Raw genomic sequence first — 19,205 nt, forward strand, 5'->3', positions numbered from 1 at the left:
CGGGGCCAGAGAAGGAGAGAGGCAGGACCACTGAAGGAATAAGTCGGTGGGACGAAGTCTCAGTGAATGAATCTGTGTCCATCTCATTCAGTACAGGTAAGTGAATCTGTGTCATCTCAGTCAGTGCAGGTGAGTGATTCTGTCCAACTCTATCAGTACAGGTGAATGTTTGCATCTCAATCAGTGCAGGTGAGTGACTCTGTGTGCATCTCGATAAGTACAGGTGAGTGACTCTGTGTGCATCTCAATCAGTACAGGTGAGTGACTCTGTGTCCATCTCATTCAGTACAGGTGAGTGAATCTGTGTCATCTCAGTCAGTGCAGGTGAGTGATTCTGTCCAACTCTATCAGTACAGGTGAATGTTTGCATCTCAATCAGTGCAGGTGAGTGACTCTGTGTGCATCTCGATGAGTACAGGTGAGTGACTCTGTGTGCATCTCAATCAGTACAGGTGAGTGAATCTGTGTCATCTCAGTCAGTGCAGGTGAGTGATTCTGTCCAACTCTATCAGTACAGGTGAATGTTTGCATCTCAATCAGTGCAGGTGAGTGACTCTGTGTGCATCTCGATAAGTACAGGTGAGTGACTCTGTGTGCATCTCAATCAGTGCAGGTGAGTGACTCTGTGTGCATCTCGATAAGTACAGGTGAGTGACTCTGTGTGCATCTCAATCAGTACAGGTGAGTGACTCTGTGTGCATCTCAATCAGTACAGGTGAGTGACTGTGTGCATCTCATTCAGTACAGATTAGTGACTCTGTGTCCCTGTCAATCAGTGCAGATGTAGGGACAGTGTGGAGAGAGATAGACTGCGTGTGTGGAGACAGTGCTGGTGCAGGGACAGTGTGTGGCCAAGTGGTCATGAGGGATAATTACAGGCAGGGAACCATCGGGGAAGTTCTGGATTGGCCGAGGAAAATTGAGAAGGGGGGCATGGCCGTGGGAATATAAGGCGGCGGGCGAGGCAGCTCAGGGCTGCCGTGTGATCGGGACGGACTGTCTCCTCTCCGTCGTTGTCTTCGGGCCGCCGCTGTTGTTGGGGAGGCTGACCCCCGGCTCCTCGCTCAGGTGGGATCCACTGCTCCCTTCTTCCGTGTCCTGGGTAGGGTTACTGCTCACCGACTCCCCCCCCCCCCCTTCGCTACGGCCCCTCGAGGCATGATTCGTGGCTGGCGCTTAGCCACCTGGGATCAATTCACATAATCTCCGCGCAAACTCACTCACACCTACTCACTCAAAATCCGACGTCGCTCCTCTCCCGTGCCAACGCACCAATCGCGCACGCGGGACGCGGGGTCGGGGGTCGGGGGTCGGGGGTCAGAGGGCAGGGACGTCACTCGCACATGCACAGCCGATTGGGGGGGTTGTCTCGGAGATTTATTTAAAGGTCTGTATGAACAATCTCACAGGTAAGGCCGCCCATTCACCCCACGCACGCGCTAAACAAAAGGCCGCACGAATAATCTCGCGTGTACGCCACCCGTTTGCCTCACGCACACGTTAAACACAAGGGCGTATGGGTAATCTCACGTGCCCCTGTACGAGTCCACCACCGCTCACCACACGCACACGCTAACCACGAGCTACACGCATGGGCGAGCGCAAACACGTGGGTACATACACACTCACGCACAAACACAGGGTACAACGACGCACACCAACATGCATCCGTTCCACCCTCGCAGAAACCACACGACAAGGTTTATTGATCACCAACAGTTTATTCTCAGCGAGTCCGAGGTTAAATTACCCGAGTCAGTTTGAGTCAGCAGGGCAGGTCTAATCTATCTCCTGATGGTCCAAGATCCGATCTGTATCGCCTCTTTCAAATCATTCTCCTAAGACAATCTCACAATGGCCTCAATATATCACTCTCGGGTACTCACGGTTCGACTCGTACGGAGCTCCTGGGTCGGATCCTCGCTGCACTTCGACTCGTCACACGGACGTTCGAGTGGCTGGGAAGTCGACCGCCCCGAGCGCTGGCTTGAGTAGAACACGAACTCACTCTCCCAACCTTCTCTACCCTTTTTATTGTCCTCTACATCAAAGATAAATCGGCGCTGATCCGCTGGCCTCCCATCCAATCAGGTGGCTCGGATTTCCCTCCAACTCCCCCCGGACCGGTGCTCTCTCAGACGTCCGCTTTTCACCTTCTATACAAGCGCATCTGGCCTACCAATCAGAGGACCGACCCTGTTTTTCTATCCGCGGTGGCTCAGCAGCCCCGTCGTGACCACGTGATTACAACCCAAGTCACGGCGCCGCGGTGCGAGTTAGCCTCGGGGGAGGTCGCCCAATTCCCTGGTCGCAGGAAACCGTGAAGTTAGGTCCCATGAGAGGGCTTCCGGGCGAAAACCTGTCGGCCAGATGACCTCCCCTCGGGGCTCTATGTGAAGGTGTGTGTGTGTTCATATGGGGGGTGGTGAGGGAAGAGCAGCGTAGGCCCCGTCGCTCGGAGGTGGCGGCGTCGCGGCTACAGAGTCGGCATGACGGCTTCGCTGCTGTGCCACCACACTGTCTCTGCATTGTCGCTGTCTTCGCGTTGTCGCTACTTGGGTGCTGTCCTAGCCGAGCGTGTTATCCTAGCCCAAGTATCTGTTGTTATCCTAGCCCAAGTATCTGTTGTTATCCTAGCCCAAGTATCTGTTATCCTAGCCCAAGTATCTGTTGTTATCCCAGCCCAAGTATCTGTTGTTATCCTAACCCAAGTATCTGTTGTTATCCTAGCCCAAGTATCTCTTGTTATCCTAGCCCAAGTGTCTGTTGTTATCCTAGCCCAAGTATCTGTTGTTATCCTAGCCAAAGTATCTGTTGTTATCCTAGCCCAAGTATCTGTTGTTATCTTAGCCCAAGTATCTGTTGTTATCCTAGCCCAAGTATCTGTTGTTATCCGAGCCAAAGTATCTGTTGTTATCCTAGCCCAAGTATCTGTTGTTATCCTAGCCCAAGTATCTGTTGCTATCCTAGCCCAAGTATCTGTTGTTATCCTAGCCCAAGTATCTGTTGCTATCCTAGCCCAAATATCTGTTGCTATCCTAGCCCAAGTATCTGTTGCTATCCTAGCCCAAGTATCTGTTGTTATCCTAGCCCAAGTATCTGTTGTTATCCTAGCCCAAGTATCTGTTGTTATCCTAGCCCAAGTATCTGTTGTTATCCTAGCCCAAGTATCTGTTGTTATCCTAGGGGCCGTCCATAAATGACATCACGCCATTTTTGCCGATTTTGAACCCCCCTCATCATACGGCGTCACAAAAACTTAGACCCCCCTCAAATATGACGTCACAAAGCTCTGCCCCCCCCCCCAAACCCTATTTCCATTTTGAAAATAAAACATGCTTCATATCACTTTAAACTATTGTCATTGTAGTGCGTATTTAATGTGGCGCTGCACTCTGATGTGGGAGAAAACATGTATTAAAAAGGAGGCGTTGGAAAGCTGAAATTTAGTATAAAATTCACTTGAAAATATTCAACGTCTATTGAAATTCTCTTATAATTATAAAATATTAAAAGTAGTTATAACTATGAAAAAAAACTTTAAACTTTATAGTAGAACGAACCAAAATGGAGAGTACAATTATAACAATCACATATTGATTTCACAGAATGAAAAGCCCTGGTAGAATCATTAGAATCAAAATGTTTAATAACAATCATTCAAAAAATTGACAAAATGTATGCTTCTCCATTCTCCCATGGAGAATGCTTCTCCATTCTCCCATGGAGAAGCAAAATGCTCCTTCATGGAATAAATAAAAGGTGACCTTATTTAATTTAAATAATCAAATAGTTAATAATGAAAAATCATCAATAAGTGTTGTTATAACAATTCTATTGAATTAATATTTATTTAAAGTTGTGCATTTTGATGTGACGTCACATTTCTCAAACCGCCCCTTCCCCCCTCGTCACATATCGTCACAAATGTCTGACCCCCCTCCCCCCCCCCCCCTAGGTGCGTGACGTCATTTATGGACGGCCCCCTAACCCAAGTATCTGTATGTTAATCCTAGCCCAAGTATTTGTAGGATACGAGACCACGTTATCTGCGCGACGTGCCTTAATAAATAATAACGGACACAAGAAGTTGTCCTAGGGTCATTACACAGGTGAGTAACTGTGTGCATCTCAATCAGTACAGGTGAGTGACTCTTGGTCCATCCCAATCAGTACAGGTGAGTGACTCTGTGTGCATCTCAATCAGAACAGGTGAGTGACTGTGTGCATCTCAATCAGTACAGGTGAGTGACTATGTGTGCATCTCAATCAGTACAGGTGAGTGACTCTGTGTGCATCTCAATCAGTACAGGTGAGTGACTGTGTGCATCTCAATCAGTACAGGTGAGTGACTCTGTGTGCATCTCAATCAGTACAGGTGAGTGACTCTTGGTCCATCCCAATCAGTACAGGTGAGTGACTCTGTGTGCATCTCAATCAGTACAGGTGAGTGACTCTGTGTGCATCTCAATCAGTACAGGTGAGTGACTCTGTGTGCATCTCAATCAGTACAGGTGAGTGACTCTTGGTCCATCCCAATCAGAACAAGTGAGTGACTCTGTGTGCATCTCAATCAGTACAGGTGAGTGACTCTTGGTCCATCCCAATCAGTACAGGTGAGTGACTCTGTGTCCATCTCAATCAGTACAGGTGAGTGACTCTTGGTCCATCCCAATAGGTACAGGTGAGTGACGGTGTCCATCTCATTCAGTACAGGTGAGTGACTCTGTGTGCATCTCAATCAGTACAGGTGAGTGACTGTGTGCATCTCAATCAGTACAGGTGAGTGACTGTGTGCATCTCATTCAGTACAGGTGAGTGACGGTGTCCATCTCATTCAGTACAGGTGAGTGACTCTTGGTTCATCCTAATCAGTACAGATGAGTGACTCTATCTCACCTTTCCAGTGAGAAATCAATTCCCAGCACAGTAAGCTAGTTAAATAATTAGCATATTTAAAATCAAGCATGCGCTTTCACGTAAAGTGGCCACAGTATCTCTACAGAAGACTTGGAGTGGAATCGATACAACCACAGCAACGATCAGCTGGCAATGCCTTTCCCTAAAATCTGCACCAACCAAATAGACATATTCGATTAATCGATTGTAATTTAAATGCGAATCTGATCAATTCACACCACATATGACGTCACGCTTGGCTGTAAGATGACGTTTCACGTCGGAGGTTGGGTGGGTTTACCACCCGAGTGACGTCCGATCTGGAGGTGGCGGGGGGGGGAGGGAGGGATGTGACGTCATGTCACCGGGCGTTCCTTCAGCTCGGAATTACGTCACGCGAGTGGAAGTGTGGCGAGGCTTCCGTTCTCGCAATGGCGGCCATTCGCAGCGCGGCGCTGAGATTCGTGGGTGAGAGAAGACGCCATTCCTTATCCTCGTCCCTCTCCCCTCCGTGTCTGAGGGCCGCGATGAGACGACCCCCGCCTCGCCCCGCCCGGCCTCGCCGATCGCGCCCTGTAGCTCCGTAGAAGACGGAAACACCGGGGGCAAGGCCTAGTCGAGTTCCCCGGGGCTAGCGTGAAGCCTCGGTCTCGCCTAGTGCCGTGGCCGGGATTCATTGCCTCGAACCCCACGAAGGAGACATGCTGCACCGCCTCCTCCTTCCATGCCCGATCCTGTTGTCACGGTTACAGAATCAGAATGTTTATACTGCAGGAGGCGTAATCCTATGAGCTATGAAGCTCTTTAATCATAGATATCCAGTGTGGGGCACGGGGTCAGAACGTTACTGCAACAAACAATACCCAGTAACACGATGGGAGTGTAACAGTATAGGCAAGGTAAACACGACTTTCAATATTTACAAATATAACTTTTTTCTCTTAAAAGTTAAGGCCCACTGTGCTATGTGGCTCTTCAGAAGCTGCCTGGCTGTTACAAATGATAGTGAAGTAGTTTATCGTGTGGAAATATATAGCAGCCTAAAGTATAGAAGACATCCACCCATTCACCCACCCACTCACCCAGCCACTCACCCAGCCACCCACTCACTCTTCCACTCACCCAGCCACCCAACCACTTATTCACCCACTCACCCAGCCACCCACTCATTCATCCACCCACTCATCTACTCACCCAGCCACCCACGTATTCACCCATCCACTCACCCAGCCACCCACTCACCCAGCCACCCACTCAATCACCTACTCACCCAGCCACCCACTTATTCACCCACTCACCCAGCCACCCACTCACCCAGCCACCCACTCACCCAGCCACCCACTCTTCATCCACTCAGCCACCCACTCGCCCAGCCACCCACTCCGCCACCCACTCATTTATCCACTCACCCAGCCACCCACTCACCCAGCCACCCACTTATTCACCCACTCACCCCGCCAGCCACTCATTCACTCACCCAGCCACCCACTTACCCAGCCACCCACTCTTCATTCATCCACTCACCCACCAGGGCTGTATTATCCAATAGGCCACAGTCGTAGGCACTGTGCCTAGGGCCGACGAAAATTAAAGTGGCAATGAAAACTAATTTTGACCCCTGTTTTTTTAGTTTGAGTTATAAAAAAAAATGTAACCAAGATATCTTGTTGAATAAACATGTATATAGCAAGGATAGGAACAGCGTATATAGAAAAAGGCTGAGTCATGCTAATCATTCTTTTTTTTCATAAGGTGTGAGAGAAATTAACACCGGAGATGAACTTTTCGAGATTTTCTTAATTGAAAAGTTTTCGAATAGCATCTTCAAATGGCGTTTTTCGCACAATCTCATTCTCAACAGGGATAAGTCCAATGGAAGACAGTGTCGTCCTGTGGTTTATCGGAGACGGGTTTTTTTTCTATCGGCTTTGGAAAAAAATGCTCCACCTTCACAACTTGTTCCCCAAGATGTTGTTGGCGGTGCGAACTCACCTGTGATGAATCACACCGCGCTGGATAATTGTGCACTCTGTAGCATATGGGAACATCGGAAACCATTCTGCATAGCTGGCTGCAGGTAGCCAAGGGGTGTATTGTTGTTTAAGAGCAGGAAAATGGTGATCGGAGATTGGACGAGAGTACGAAGCGGGCCCCAAATGTAGATTCGGGGCAATCTTCTTGACCGAGGATTTCAGCTCTGGTGTTGTGACGTGGAGGCTGAGTCTCTTGATCGCCATTGCAGCCGTGGTCAGGTCGCTCCCCCAACACTTCTCTAGAGGACGACACAATGCAATGCAGAGTCACGTACCATCCTCTCGAAGCTTCGTTATTTTTCCATAGGTTTTTGGGGTTAGATCGTGTAAATATATGAAAGTGTCGTTAAAACCCGCCACCACCCGACACAGCCAACTGGTAAGGGTTGTCACATGGTGGCGGGTTTTAACGACACTTTTATATATTTACGCGATCTAACCCAAAAAATGTCTATCATGGATGATATTGGTCGCGAAAGCCTACGTGTTAAACTAACCATTATTTGTATTGTCTTGAGTGGGCCCTGCACCTCCCACCTCGACCGGAGAGGGGACGGGGCAGACCGACTACAATGGCCAGATATACATCCTTAAAGCGGTGTAAACATTCGGGAGAGCCACTGGCCGATCGGCTTGTCGGATGTTTGGGCTTTGAGCATATCTGGGCGGAGGTGACTGTGGCGGTAGTGGTGACATGGACAGCTGCAGTGCCAACTGCTGGAAAGTCATCACTGATAGGCCTGCCGAAACAGAAGTGCGTCGAGCCGACACGAACCTTGATCCGGCCCTGCTCAAATGAGTTGGCTTATCTTACAATAATTTCTATAGCACCTTCTCCAAGGTACTTTACGCAGAATTAACAAGGGCACACAACATTCATGTAATGGTGAAGATGAGGTGAATGAAATAGATGAGAGGAAGCAATTGGAGGCGAATCTGTGTGGTGATGATGCGTGCATTCGGTGAAAGCGAGATCGATGACAGTAAATGATGAATGGATTGAATGACTGGGGTTGATGAGTGGTAGCCGTGTAATGAGAATATGAAGAGGGAACAGTAACGGTGGTGATGCTTATGAGGTGGAGTGTGTGGGGGGTCGTGGGGTGAGCTAGGGATCATCAATAAGTGAGCTTTGAGTGCGTGGCAGAAACCGGTGAGCAAAGGTGACTGCTTAATGTGGCGTAGTGGTAGTGTGTAGTAAACATCGCCACTATAGGGAGATATTTTTTGGGTCTTTCGGTAATGTCACGTAGATATGTTCAGAGAAAATAAAAAAAAACTACGACGTTTCGATCGCAACACAAGCGTTTGTCATCAGGAAGAGGGGGTTAGCTTCTAAAGGCAAACTTTATAAAGGTTTGAAATGGGCGTAGCCCAAATATCAGCAACCAAGGTTGATGTAAGTGGTGGGCAGCGACCACGACGGTGGTGGGTTTTCCTACCAATCAAAGGGCTGCCCAGTAAAAATTAGCATGATAGATTGTTGAGCGGCCTCCACGGCGGGCGCCCTGAGGTGGCTATGTTAATGTGAGAGGTTAGCATGTTAATGGAAGATCGCAAAACAAAAACCTCGAGCTCGGTGAGCGAGGTGGCTGTGTTAGAGTGAGAAATTTAACCTGTTAATGTAAAATCAGAGAGCCGAAAATACCAAATAATATCGGAAGGTGGTAGGATGGGAACATCACAAGCCAGTTATGACTTAAACTGGTTGATAATGACCTTCCAATTATTGCTCAGTTTATACCCATCTTTTTGATTGAAATCGATATTTGGATGGCTTCATGAACGAAACTTTGTTGATAGCCAGTGAGTTTGCAAAGTACTTTCGTCTTAGAGAAATCAATTTCGTGCGAGCCCACCGCATTAAAACAATGATCTGCCACGGCCGAGGTATTGGTGTTTCGGATCTGCCTTATGTTGACGAACACGGTCTGAGACATGTCGCTTAGTTTCCCCAATGTAACTACTGCCGCAGACACAGCCTAGTTTGTAGACGCCAGGGTATTGCATGTCAGGGATCAAATCCTTCACAGATGGGATCAGATCACGAATTTTATGTACTGTGTTAAATCAAACCTGGATCTTGTGTTGGCTCATGATTTTGGAAATATTTTAGGTGACCCCTGCTATGTATGGCAAGGTGATGGTTTTGATTGGGTCCTCAGACGTTTTTTTCCCAACGGTTGGGGTGATAGCTTTATGGATTGTGTAGTCTGAATATCTTGAGAGCTCGGTGTACGTGTTCCAGGTCACTGGCTAGGTGATGATGGTCGGAAGTACATCGAGCTCTATGGTGTAGAGTGTTGATGAGGGAATTATTCTAGGAAGGATGGTGGGAGTCAGGTTTTTCTCACCCTAACAGCCACCGAGTTCACCGAGCTCGAGGTTTTTTCTCTCCGATCTCCCATTAACATTCTAATCTCTCACATTAACATAGCCACCTCAGGCGCCCGCCGTGGAGGCTGCTCAACGGTCTAACATTATTATGCTCATTTTTACTGGACAGCCCTTTAATTGGTGGGAAAACCCACCATCGTCGTGGTCGCTGCCCACCACTTACATTACCATTGGCTGCTGACATTTGGGCTATGCTCATTTCAAACCTTTATAAACAGTTTGCATTTAGAAGCTAAGCCCCTCTTCCTGATGACGAATGCTTGTGTTGCGATCGAAATGTAGTTTTTTTGTTATTTTTAATTTTCTCTGAACCTATCTATGTGACTTTACCGAAAGATCCAAAGAATATGAATTCCTGCAGTCACAAAAGCTTTAAGTCACTATAGGGAGAGTTAAAGGTGGCCGGGCATCAGAATCGCAACATTTAGACCATGCATGCACACTGTGTATGTTGATTACCCTGTGAATAACCCAACCGGTAATGGGTATCTATTGTAATGTGTATCCATATGCGGTGACTGACTCAGAGACACTAGGAGTAGGAGGAACTCTATTTATTAACAGCCTTCACAGTTCACAAGAGGTAACTACAGCTCCCAGTCAGGACAGCTGGCAGACTCCCTGACTGGCGACGCCGAGAAGGTGATGATGTAGACGGCGACAAAGACTCCAGCATCACGATGGGATCCCACTCCAGGCGACAGCCCCGAACCTTCGCTCGGGGTCCCCTTTTAGCCTTCCAGCGTGGCCTCGCTCCGCCCCAGCCACGCCCCCGTCTAGAACCTACTAGTGGGTTTCCGGACTTCCCTCACGTGCCCCCACTGTAACCTTTCCCCTACATCCTTCTCTCTGGCGTATCACGTGACCTGCTGTCAGACAGGGCTGCTGCAACTGCAGATCCCCTTTCTCTGACGGCATTTAGCGCTATGCTACCTAGTGACCCATTCCATGTCGCTACACATACATTGACCCTTGCCTTTGGTCTTTGCACCCTGGACTCTTAAGTGACGACATCAGCCCGTCTAAGGCCAAATACACGAAAGGGAGGATTTCTCCACAACTCTGATGATGCTGCTCACCCGAGTTATAAGTGATCTGATACGTGCATTGTCTTGGTACTGTTCGAATTTTGACACTGATAGACTAGGCCATGAAGAAGGCTGCTGTTTCTGATGTAGGCCAATCAGTTTCAAAGACAATGCCCATATATTATCGAAGCATGTTTGTATGTTCACAAATACGTGTGGTTAATGCAGTCTTTGATTCCTTGCAAAAAGTATCTGGTGTTTTATTGCTGGAAAGGGTAAATCCTATTTTTATTTTTCATACTCCAATGATGCTGCTTGTTGCGGTTGTTGTGATCACCAGCTACTCGGATTGTGTAAATGTTCCTGTGGGGTTAACTCTCCAACACACAACAACCGGTTTAGTGCTGAACTAGTCACTAAATTGGCCACGTGCTGTGTTACGTGACAAACCCCTCACTGATTGGCTGTGTTGGGGTGGTAGTGGCGAGTTTAATGACATGTATACTTATGCAATCTCGAACCCACAAACACCTCTATTATGGGTAATGTTTAGACTGCAGAAGGAGGAATGCGACGAGCTATAAAGCTAAATCTTGACTTAAAGCTTTCGTGACTGCAGGAATTCATATTTTTTGGGTCTTTCGGTAGTCACGTAGATAGGTTTTTTTTTACCTATCTACGTGACTTTACCCAAAGACCCAGAGAATATGAGCTATAAAGCTCTTTCACAGATATCCAGTTATGGGCACGGGGTCATCCAAGTTACAACAGTGACTGACAATACACAACAACAGATAGATGTGCAACATAGAGAACAGAGTTAAGCAAGTCACTAAATATGTCTAAATAATGAACAGCTTATACGAGAGGCGTGGTGAGTGCTGAACTCCCACCCCCTCTGTGTGTGCCACAGTGCCAGCCTGCATAGGCGCTGCTACTACTTGCTACTAACAGCACTTGCCCCTACAGTCTGTTACAGGCTAAACGGGGGGATCTTTGTATTTGTGTGTGTGCTGTAGCACAGCGGTCAGCGCTACGCTGCGCTATGAACCCGGCGACCCGAGTTCGATTCCCGCTCACGGCCAACACCAGTGACGATTATTTAAACCGGCCCTGGGTCTCCCCTAGGTCGACTCAGCCTCAAATGAGTTACCTGGTGCGGTGTGTAGACATCACCACTGGGGAGATAAAGGCGGCCGGGCGTGGTACTGGCCACCCACCCCCTCGTGTGCCGTGCCGGCCTTCATAAACAGCACTTTCCCCAACAATCTGTTACTGGCTATATGGGGGATCATTGTCTTTGTATCTGAAAGTGCAACTTGGATGGCACAAGCGCCGTGGTGACGTCACCGCCACTGAGTGGTGAATGGTCGTTTTTGTTGATGTGTGTGTACATATCCGTATGGGTGTCTTTGTGTCTCTCTCGCTCAGATATTGGGGTGAACCTAACAGACCCCATGTTCAGAGGCATCTACAAAGGCCAGCAGAAACACAAAGGTATATCACTCTCACTCAGAGGTACCACTCAGAGGTATCACTCTCACTCGGATGTATCTCTCTCACTCAGAGGTATCACTCTCACTCAGAGGTATCTCTCTCACTCAGAGGTATCTCTCTCACTCAGAGGTATCTCTCTCACTCAGAGGTATCACTCTCACTCAGAGGTATCTATCTCACTCAGAGGTACCACTCTCACTCAGAGGTATCTCTCTCACTCAGAGGTATCACTCTCACTCAGAGGTATCTCTCTCACTCAGAGGTACCACTCTCACTCAGAGGTACCACTCAGAGGTACCACTCTCACTCAGAGGTATCACTCTCACACAGAGGTACCCCTCTCACTCAGAGGTACCACTCTCACTCAGAGGTATCACTCTCACTCAGAGGTATCACCCTCACTCAGAGGTATCTCTCTCACTCAGAGGTACCACTCTCACTCAGAGGTACCACTCTCACTCAGAGGTATCACTCTCACTCAGAGGTACCACTCTCACTCAGAGGTATCTCTCTCACTGAGAGGTACCACTCTCACGCAGAGGTACCACTCAGAGGTACCACTCTCAGAGGTATCACTCTCACACAGAGGTATCACTCTCACTCAGAGGTACCACTCTCACTCAGAGGTACCACTCTCACTCAGAGGTATCTCTCACTCAGAGGTATCACTCTAACTCAGAGGTACCACTCTCACTCAGAGGTATCTCTCTCACTCAGAGGTACCACTCTCACTCAGAGGTATCTCTCACACCGAGGTATCTCTCTCACTCAGAGGTATCTCTCTCACTCAGAGGTATCTCTCTCACTCAGAGGTACCACTCTCAGAGGTACCACTCTCACTCAGAGGTATCTCTCTTTTACAGAGAGGTATCACTCTAACTCAGAGGTACCACTCTCACTCAGAGGTATCGCTCACACTCAGAGGTATCTCTCACACTCAGAGGTACCACTCTCAGAGGTACCACTCTCAGAGGTATCTCTCACACAGATGTACCGCTCAGGGGATCACTCAGAGGTGAATGTGAGTAGGTGATTGAGTGGTTGGGTGAGTGAGCAGGTGGTTAGCGATTAGGTGAGTGGATAAGTGAATGTGAGTGAGTAGGTGAGTGGGTGAGTGGTGAGCAAATGAATGTGAAAGAGTGGGTGAGTGAATGTGAGTGAGTCGGTGAGTGGGTGAGTGAGTGGGTGAGTAGGTGAGTGAGTGTGTAGGTTAATGGGTGAGCGAATGAATGTGAGTGGGTGAGCGAATGAATGTGAGTGGGTGAGTGCGTGTGTGAATAGGTGAGTGAGTGGGTGAGTGAATAGGTGAGTGAGTGCGTGTGTGAATAGGTGAGTGAGTAGGTGAGTGAGCGTGTGGGTGAGTGAGTGGGTGAGGGAGTGTGAGTAGGTAAGTAGAGGTAATTTAGTGAGTATTTGAGTGAGGACCGCTCTCCCCATTGTCTCTCCCGATAGACGACTTTGACGATGTCATCCGCAGAGCGGTGGATGCAGGCGTTGAGAAGGTTCGTACTGGTGGTGATGGTGGTGGTGGTGATGGTGGTGGTGATGGTAATGATGGTAGTGATGGTGATAGTGGTAGTTGTGATGGTGGTGGTGTTGGTGATGATGGTGGTGGTAGTGATCGTGGTGGTGATGGTGGTTATGGTGATGGTTGTGGTTATGATGATGGTGGCGGTGATGGTAATGATGATGATGGGTGCTGGCAATGCTGTGGATGGTGATGGTAATGTTGATGTGGATGGGGTTGATGATGGTAGTGGTGATGATGATGATGTTAGTGATGTTGATGATGATGGTTATGTTGATGATGGTGGTGCTGGCAATGCTGTGGATGGTGGTGGTTATGTTGTTGATGGTATTGTTGATGTGGATGGTGTTGATGATGGTGGTGGTGGTGATGATGATGGTGGTGATAGTGATAATGGTGATGTTGATGATGCTGGTGATGATGATGGCGATGTTGTTTATGATGATGATGGTGGTGATCATGATGATGTGGATAGTAATGGTCATGATGGTCATGATAATGTTCATGATGGTAGTGATGATGATGGTCATGTTGATGATGGTGATGTTGATGATGTGGATGGTGGTGGTGATGATGATCGTGGTGATGATATTGTAGATGATGTTGTTGATGATGATGGTGGTGATGATGTTGTTTATGATGTTGCTGGTGATAATGATTTTGTTGATGATGGTGGTGATGTTGATGATGATGATGGTGGTGATGATGATGGTGATGATGATGATGGTCATGTTGATGATGGTGATGTTGATGATGGTGATGTTGATGATGTGGAAGATGATGGTGACGATGATCGTGGTGATGTTGTTTATAATATGGATGGTGATGTTGATGGTGGTGATGTTGTTTATGATGTTTACGATGTTGCCGATGTTGTTGAAGTTCATCATCACGGGAGGCAGTTTGAGCGACAGTGAGGAGGCGCTGGCGCTGGCTCACACCTCAGGTGAACTCCTCGCCCTCCGCTTCCACCATCCCAGCAGTTTCCAAAGCTTCGTATACACAGCAGGCTGCGAGTCTCTGCGAGTCTGAGAGTCTATGAGTCTGTGTTAAGTCTATGAGTCTGTGCGAGTCTGTGAGTCTGTGTGAGTCTGTAAGGGTCAGGGTGAGTCTGTGTTAAGGCTATGAGTCTGAGTCTGTGTGAGTCTGCGAGTCTGTGTGAGCCTGTAAGGGTCAGGGTGAGTCTGTGTTAAGTCTATGAGTCTGTGTGAATCTGTGTTAAGTCTGTGAGTCTGTGTGAGTTTGTGATTCTCTATGTGAGTCTGAGTCTGTTTGTGTCTGTATGTGTCTGGGTGAGTCTGTGTGAGTCTGTGCGAGTCTGTGAGAGACTTAGAGTCTGTTCGAGTCGGTGTGATTCCGTATGAGTCCGTGTGAGTGTGTGAGTTTGTGATTCTTTATGTGAGTCTGAGTCTTTTTGTGTCTGTATGTTTCTGTGAGCCTGTGTGTCTGTGCGAGTCTGTGTGAGTCTGTGAGAGACTGAGAGTCGGTGCGAGTCAGTGTGATTCCATATGAGTCCGTGTGAGTGTGTGAGTTTGTGATTTTACTATGTGAGTCTGAGTCTTTTTGTGTCTGTATGTGTCTGTGAGCCTGTGTGTCTGTGCGAGTCTGTGTGAGTCTGTGAGAGTCTGAGAGTCGATGCGAGTCAGTGTGATTCCATATGACTTCGTGTGAGTGTGTGAGTTTGTGATTTTACTATGTGAGTCTATGAGTCTTTTTGTGTCTGTGCGTGTCTGTGAGCCTGTGTGTCTGTGCGAGTCTGTGTGAGCCTGTGAGAGACTGAGAGTCGGTGCGAGTCAGTGTGATTCCATATGAGTCCGTGTGAGTGTGTGAGTTTGTGATTTTACTATGTGAGTCTATGAGTCTTTTTGTGTCTGTGTGTCTGTGAGCCTGTGTGTCTGTGCGAGTCTGTGTGAGCCTGTGAGAGACTGAGAGTCGGTGCGAGTCAGTGTGATTCCGTATGAGTCCGTGTGGGTGTGTGAGTCTGTGTGAGTCTGTGTGAGTCTGTGTGTCTGTGTAATTCCGTGTGAGCCTTTGTCAGTCCATGTGAGTCAGTGTTAAGTCTACGAGTCTGTGCGGATCTGTGTGAGTCAGTGTTAAGGATGTGTGTGTGTGTGAGAGTGTGTTAAGTTTGTGAGTCTCTATGTGTCTCTGCGAGTCTGTGTGTTTGTTTAAGTCTGCATGAGTTTGTGTGAGTCTCTGAGCAGCAGCTTCAAAGCTTCATGCGCACAACAGACTGCGAGACTGTCAGTCCCTGTAAGTCTGCGTAAGGCTGTGATTCTGTGTGAGTCTGTGAGGGTCTGTGAGTCGGTGTTAAGGGTGTGAGTCTGTGAGAGTCTATGAGATTATGTGAGTCCGTGTTAAGGGTCTGAGTCTGTGTGAGCCTGTGAGTCTGTGTTAAGGGTGTGAGTCTGTGAGAGTCTATGAGATTCTGTGAGTCTGTGTTAAGGGTGTGAGTCTGTGTGAGCCTGTGAGTCCATGTTAAGGGTGTGAGTCTGTGTGAGTCTGTGAGGGTCTGTGAGATTCTGTGAGTGTGTTAAGGGTGTGAGTCTGTGAGCGTCTATGAGATTCTGTGAGTCTGTGTTAAGGGTGTGAGTCTGTGGGAGTTCTGTGAGAGTCTATGAGAGTCTGTGAGTCGGTGTTAAGTGTGTGGTTTTTGTGACCCTGTGAGTCAGTGTTAAGTGTGTGAGTCTGTGTAGGTCTGAGAGACTGAGAGTCTGTGAGAGTCGATGTGATTCTGTGTGAGTCCGTGTGAGTCTGTGTGAGTCAGTGTTAAGTCTACGAGTCTGCAGATCTGTGTGAGTCAGTGTTAAGGATGTGAGTGTGAGAGTGTGTTAAGTCTGTGAGTCTCTATGTGTCCCTGCGAGTATGTGTGTGTTTGTTTGAGTCTGCATGAGTTTGTGTGAGTTTGTGAGCAGCTTCCAAAGCTTCACACTCACAGCAGGCTACATGTCTGTGCCAGTCTCTGTGCGTCTGTGTGAGTGAGAGTCTGTGTGAGTCTGTGTGAGTCTGTGAGTCAGTGTTAAGGGTGTTAGTCTGTAAGTGTGTGAGTCTGATTCTGTGAGTGTCTATGAGAGTCTGTGAGTCTGTGCGAGTGTCTGTGAGTCAGTGTTCAGTGTGTGAGTCTGTGTGTGTGGGGCTGTACGAACCTAATGACCAGAGTTCGGTTCCTGCTCATGGCCAAAAACGGTGACGATTATCTGAACCGGTCCTGGGCCTCCCCTAAGTCGACTCGGCCTCAAATGAGTACCTGGTGCAGTGTGTAAAACTCATCGCCACTGGGGAGACAAAGGCGGCCGGGCGTGGTGCTTGCCACCCACCCCCTCGTGTGCCGTGCCAGTCTTCAATGAGTTCTCGCTAATAGCATTTGCCCAATAGCTTGTTACAGGCTATACGGGGGATCTTTGTCTTTATCTTGTCAGTGTCTAGGTCTCTGTGGGTCTCTGTGAGAGTCTGTGAGATTCTGTGAAGTATGTGTGTGAGTGTCTCGGTCTCTGTCAGAGTCTGTGAGATTCTGTGAGTGTGTTTGTGTGAGTGTCTCGATCTCTGTGGGTCTCTATGTGAGTTTCTATGTGTGTCTCTGCGGTGGCCCCACTGGTACAGATCGCTTCCTCTGCACCGTGGGCTGCCACCCGACTCGCTGCGCCGAGTTCGAGGCAGAGTCTGAGACCTACGGAGAGCGCCTCCTGGCGCTGGCACGGAGCGGAGCCCCCAAGGTGACGGCGGTCGGGGAGTGTGGGCTGGGTGAGGTGCCACTCGCTCACCCGCTCGCTCACTCCCTCACTTGCCGACCCACTCACCCATTCGCTCACTCGCTCACTCGCTCACTCTCTCACTCACCAACTTACCCACTCACTTACCAACTCACCCACTCACTCACTCGCTCACCCACTTACTCACTCACTTACCCAACCACCCTTCCACTCACTCAGTCACTCATCCACCCACTCACTCACACACTCATCCACTTATTCACTTAATCATCCACTTACCCACCCACTCAGTCACTCACTCACCAACTCACTTACCCACCCATGCACTCGCCCACCCACCCACTCACCCACCCACCCACTCACCCACCCACCCACCCACTCACCCACCCACTCACCCACCCACTCACCCACTCACTCACCCACTCACTCACCCACTTACTCACTCACTCATTCACCCACTCCCTCACCCACCCACTCACTTATCCACCCACTCACTTAGCCACCCGCTCACTCGCCCACTCACTCAACCACCTACTTACCCACCCATCCACTCAGTCACTCACTCACCAACTCAATCAATCACCTACTTACCCACCAACCCACTCAGTCACTCACTCACCAACTCAATCAATCACCTACTTACCCACCCACCCACTCAGTCACTCACCAACTCACTTACCCACCCACTCACTTACCCACTCACTCACTCGCTCGCTCACCCACCAATCACTTACCCACCGACTCACTCACCCACCCACTCACTCACCCACTTACTCACTCACCCACCCACTGACTTACTCACCCACTTAACCACTCACTCACTCAATTAGCCACTCACTCACTTACTCACCCACTTACCCACCCACCCACTCACCCATGCACCCACTCATTTACTCGCTCACTCACCCACCCACTCACTTATTCACCAGTTCATTCACCCACCCAAACACCCACTTACCCATGCATCCACTCACTCACTCACCCACTCACTTACCCACCCATCCACTTACCCATACACCCACTCACTCGCTCCCTCACTCCCCACTCGCTCACTCGCTCGCTCGCTCACCCACCCATCCCCTCAATCACCCACTCACTCACTCACCCCCCCTCCGACCCCCGCCAGCCCACCCAACTACAGTGATCTCCATCCTGTAGTGGACAGACCATGTTGATGGTGATCACACTGAGAGGCAGAGGGATGGAACTGATGATGGAGCAGCCACCTGTGAACGGAGCGCCTCCCACAGGACGAGATGGAGCAACGGTGGCATCAGTATTGTGTGCAGGTGCTGGGTGCGGTATCTCATCACAGCATTGAGCCACAGTCGCTAAGAGATGTTAACTACCTCACCTCGTATGCATGAGGTCGTGGGTTTGATCTCAACCCTGAAGCCACGGTGGATAGATGTTTACTGCCTCGCCTGGTATGCAGGAGGCCTTGGCTTCGATCCCGACCCAGATGCCACATTGGCTAGCGGATGTTAACTACCTCGCCTGTATGCAGGATGTCGTGGGATCCTGATCCTGATGCCAAGGTGGCTAGGAGATGTTAACTACCTCGCCAGGTATACAGGAGGTCGTGGGTTCGATCCCGAGTCTGACGCCACGGTGGCTAGGAGATGTTAACTACCTCGCCAGGTATGCAGAAGGTCGTGGGTTTTATCCCAATCATGACGCCACGGTGGCTAGGAGATGTTAACTACCTTGCCTGGTATGCAGGAGGTCGTGGGTTCGATCCCGACCCTGACTGCTGCTGTATGTGTGGAGTTTGCATGTCTCTTTCCCCAAGGTCGCATTCATTTTTTCATCCGGGTAGTCCGGTTTTTTCCCTCCACATTTAGATGCATGGATTTATATAATTTTTGTCATTATTTTGCTGCTATCAATTTCCACACGATAAGCCACTTCGTTAAACTGTAATTTGTGGTGGCCTGGTCACTTCTGAAAAAAAAAGCTAACAGTTCAGTGAGCTTCATCCGTTACTTGAAAATTCTTAATTGGGGATCATTCGGCATTTTTCCAGTATTAGTAATTAGCAGTGAGCCAAGTTGCCGTTCCCGAATGGTCCAATTTCGGCATGCACGTAGAGCGACGCCGCGCGCCACGGCCA

At 49.0% G+C, this 19,205-nt stretch overlaps 1 protein-coding gene across 3 annotated transcripts in view; it reads left to right on the forward strand.

Moving 5' to 3' along the window:
- TATDN1 (TatD DNase domain containing 1) overlaps positions 1–19,205 on the forward strand; it is a 33,496-nt gene that overhangs the window by 3,136 nt on the left and 11,155 nt on the right. Inside the window, exons 1-5 of one of the 3 annotated variants that reach the window (XM_032979490.2) lie at positions 5,247–5,367; positions 11,789–11,854; positions 13,307–13,356; positions 14,265–14,328; positions 16,983–17,123. In XM_032979490.2, the coding sequence (XP_032835381.1) occupies positions 5,331–5,367; positions 11,789–11,854; positions 13,307–13,356; positions 14,265–14,328; positions 16,983–17,123 (358 nt within the window). In that variant the 5' untranslated portion in view covers positions 5,247–5,330. Of the gene's footprint in view, positions 1–5,246; positions 5,368–11,788; positions 11,855–13,306; positions 13,357–14,264; positions 14,329–16,982; positions 17,124–19,205 lie in introns of those variants that run through there. The other 2 variants (XM_076055861.1, XM_032979491.2) reach the window with 2 other exon arrangements.

The sequence above is a fragment of the Petromyzon marinus genome, chromosome 73 (genome assembly GCF_048934315.1).
Source record: "Petromyzon marinus isolate PM22_M1 ecotype Great Lakes invasive population chromosome 73, UKy_Petmar_22M1.pri1.0, whole genome shotgun sequence".
In the NCBI taxonomy this organism is placed as follows: Eukaryota; Metazoa; Chordata; class Hyperoartia; order Petromyzontiformes; family Petromyzontidae; genus Petromyzon; species Petromyzon marinus.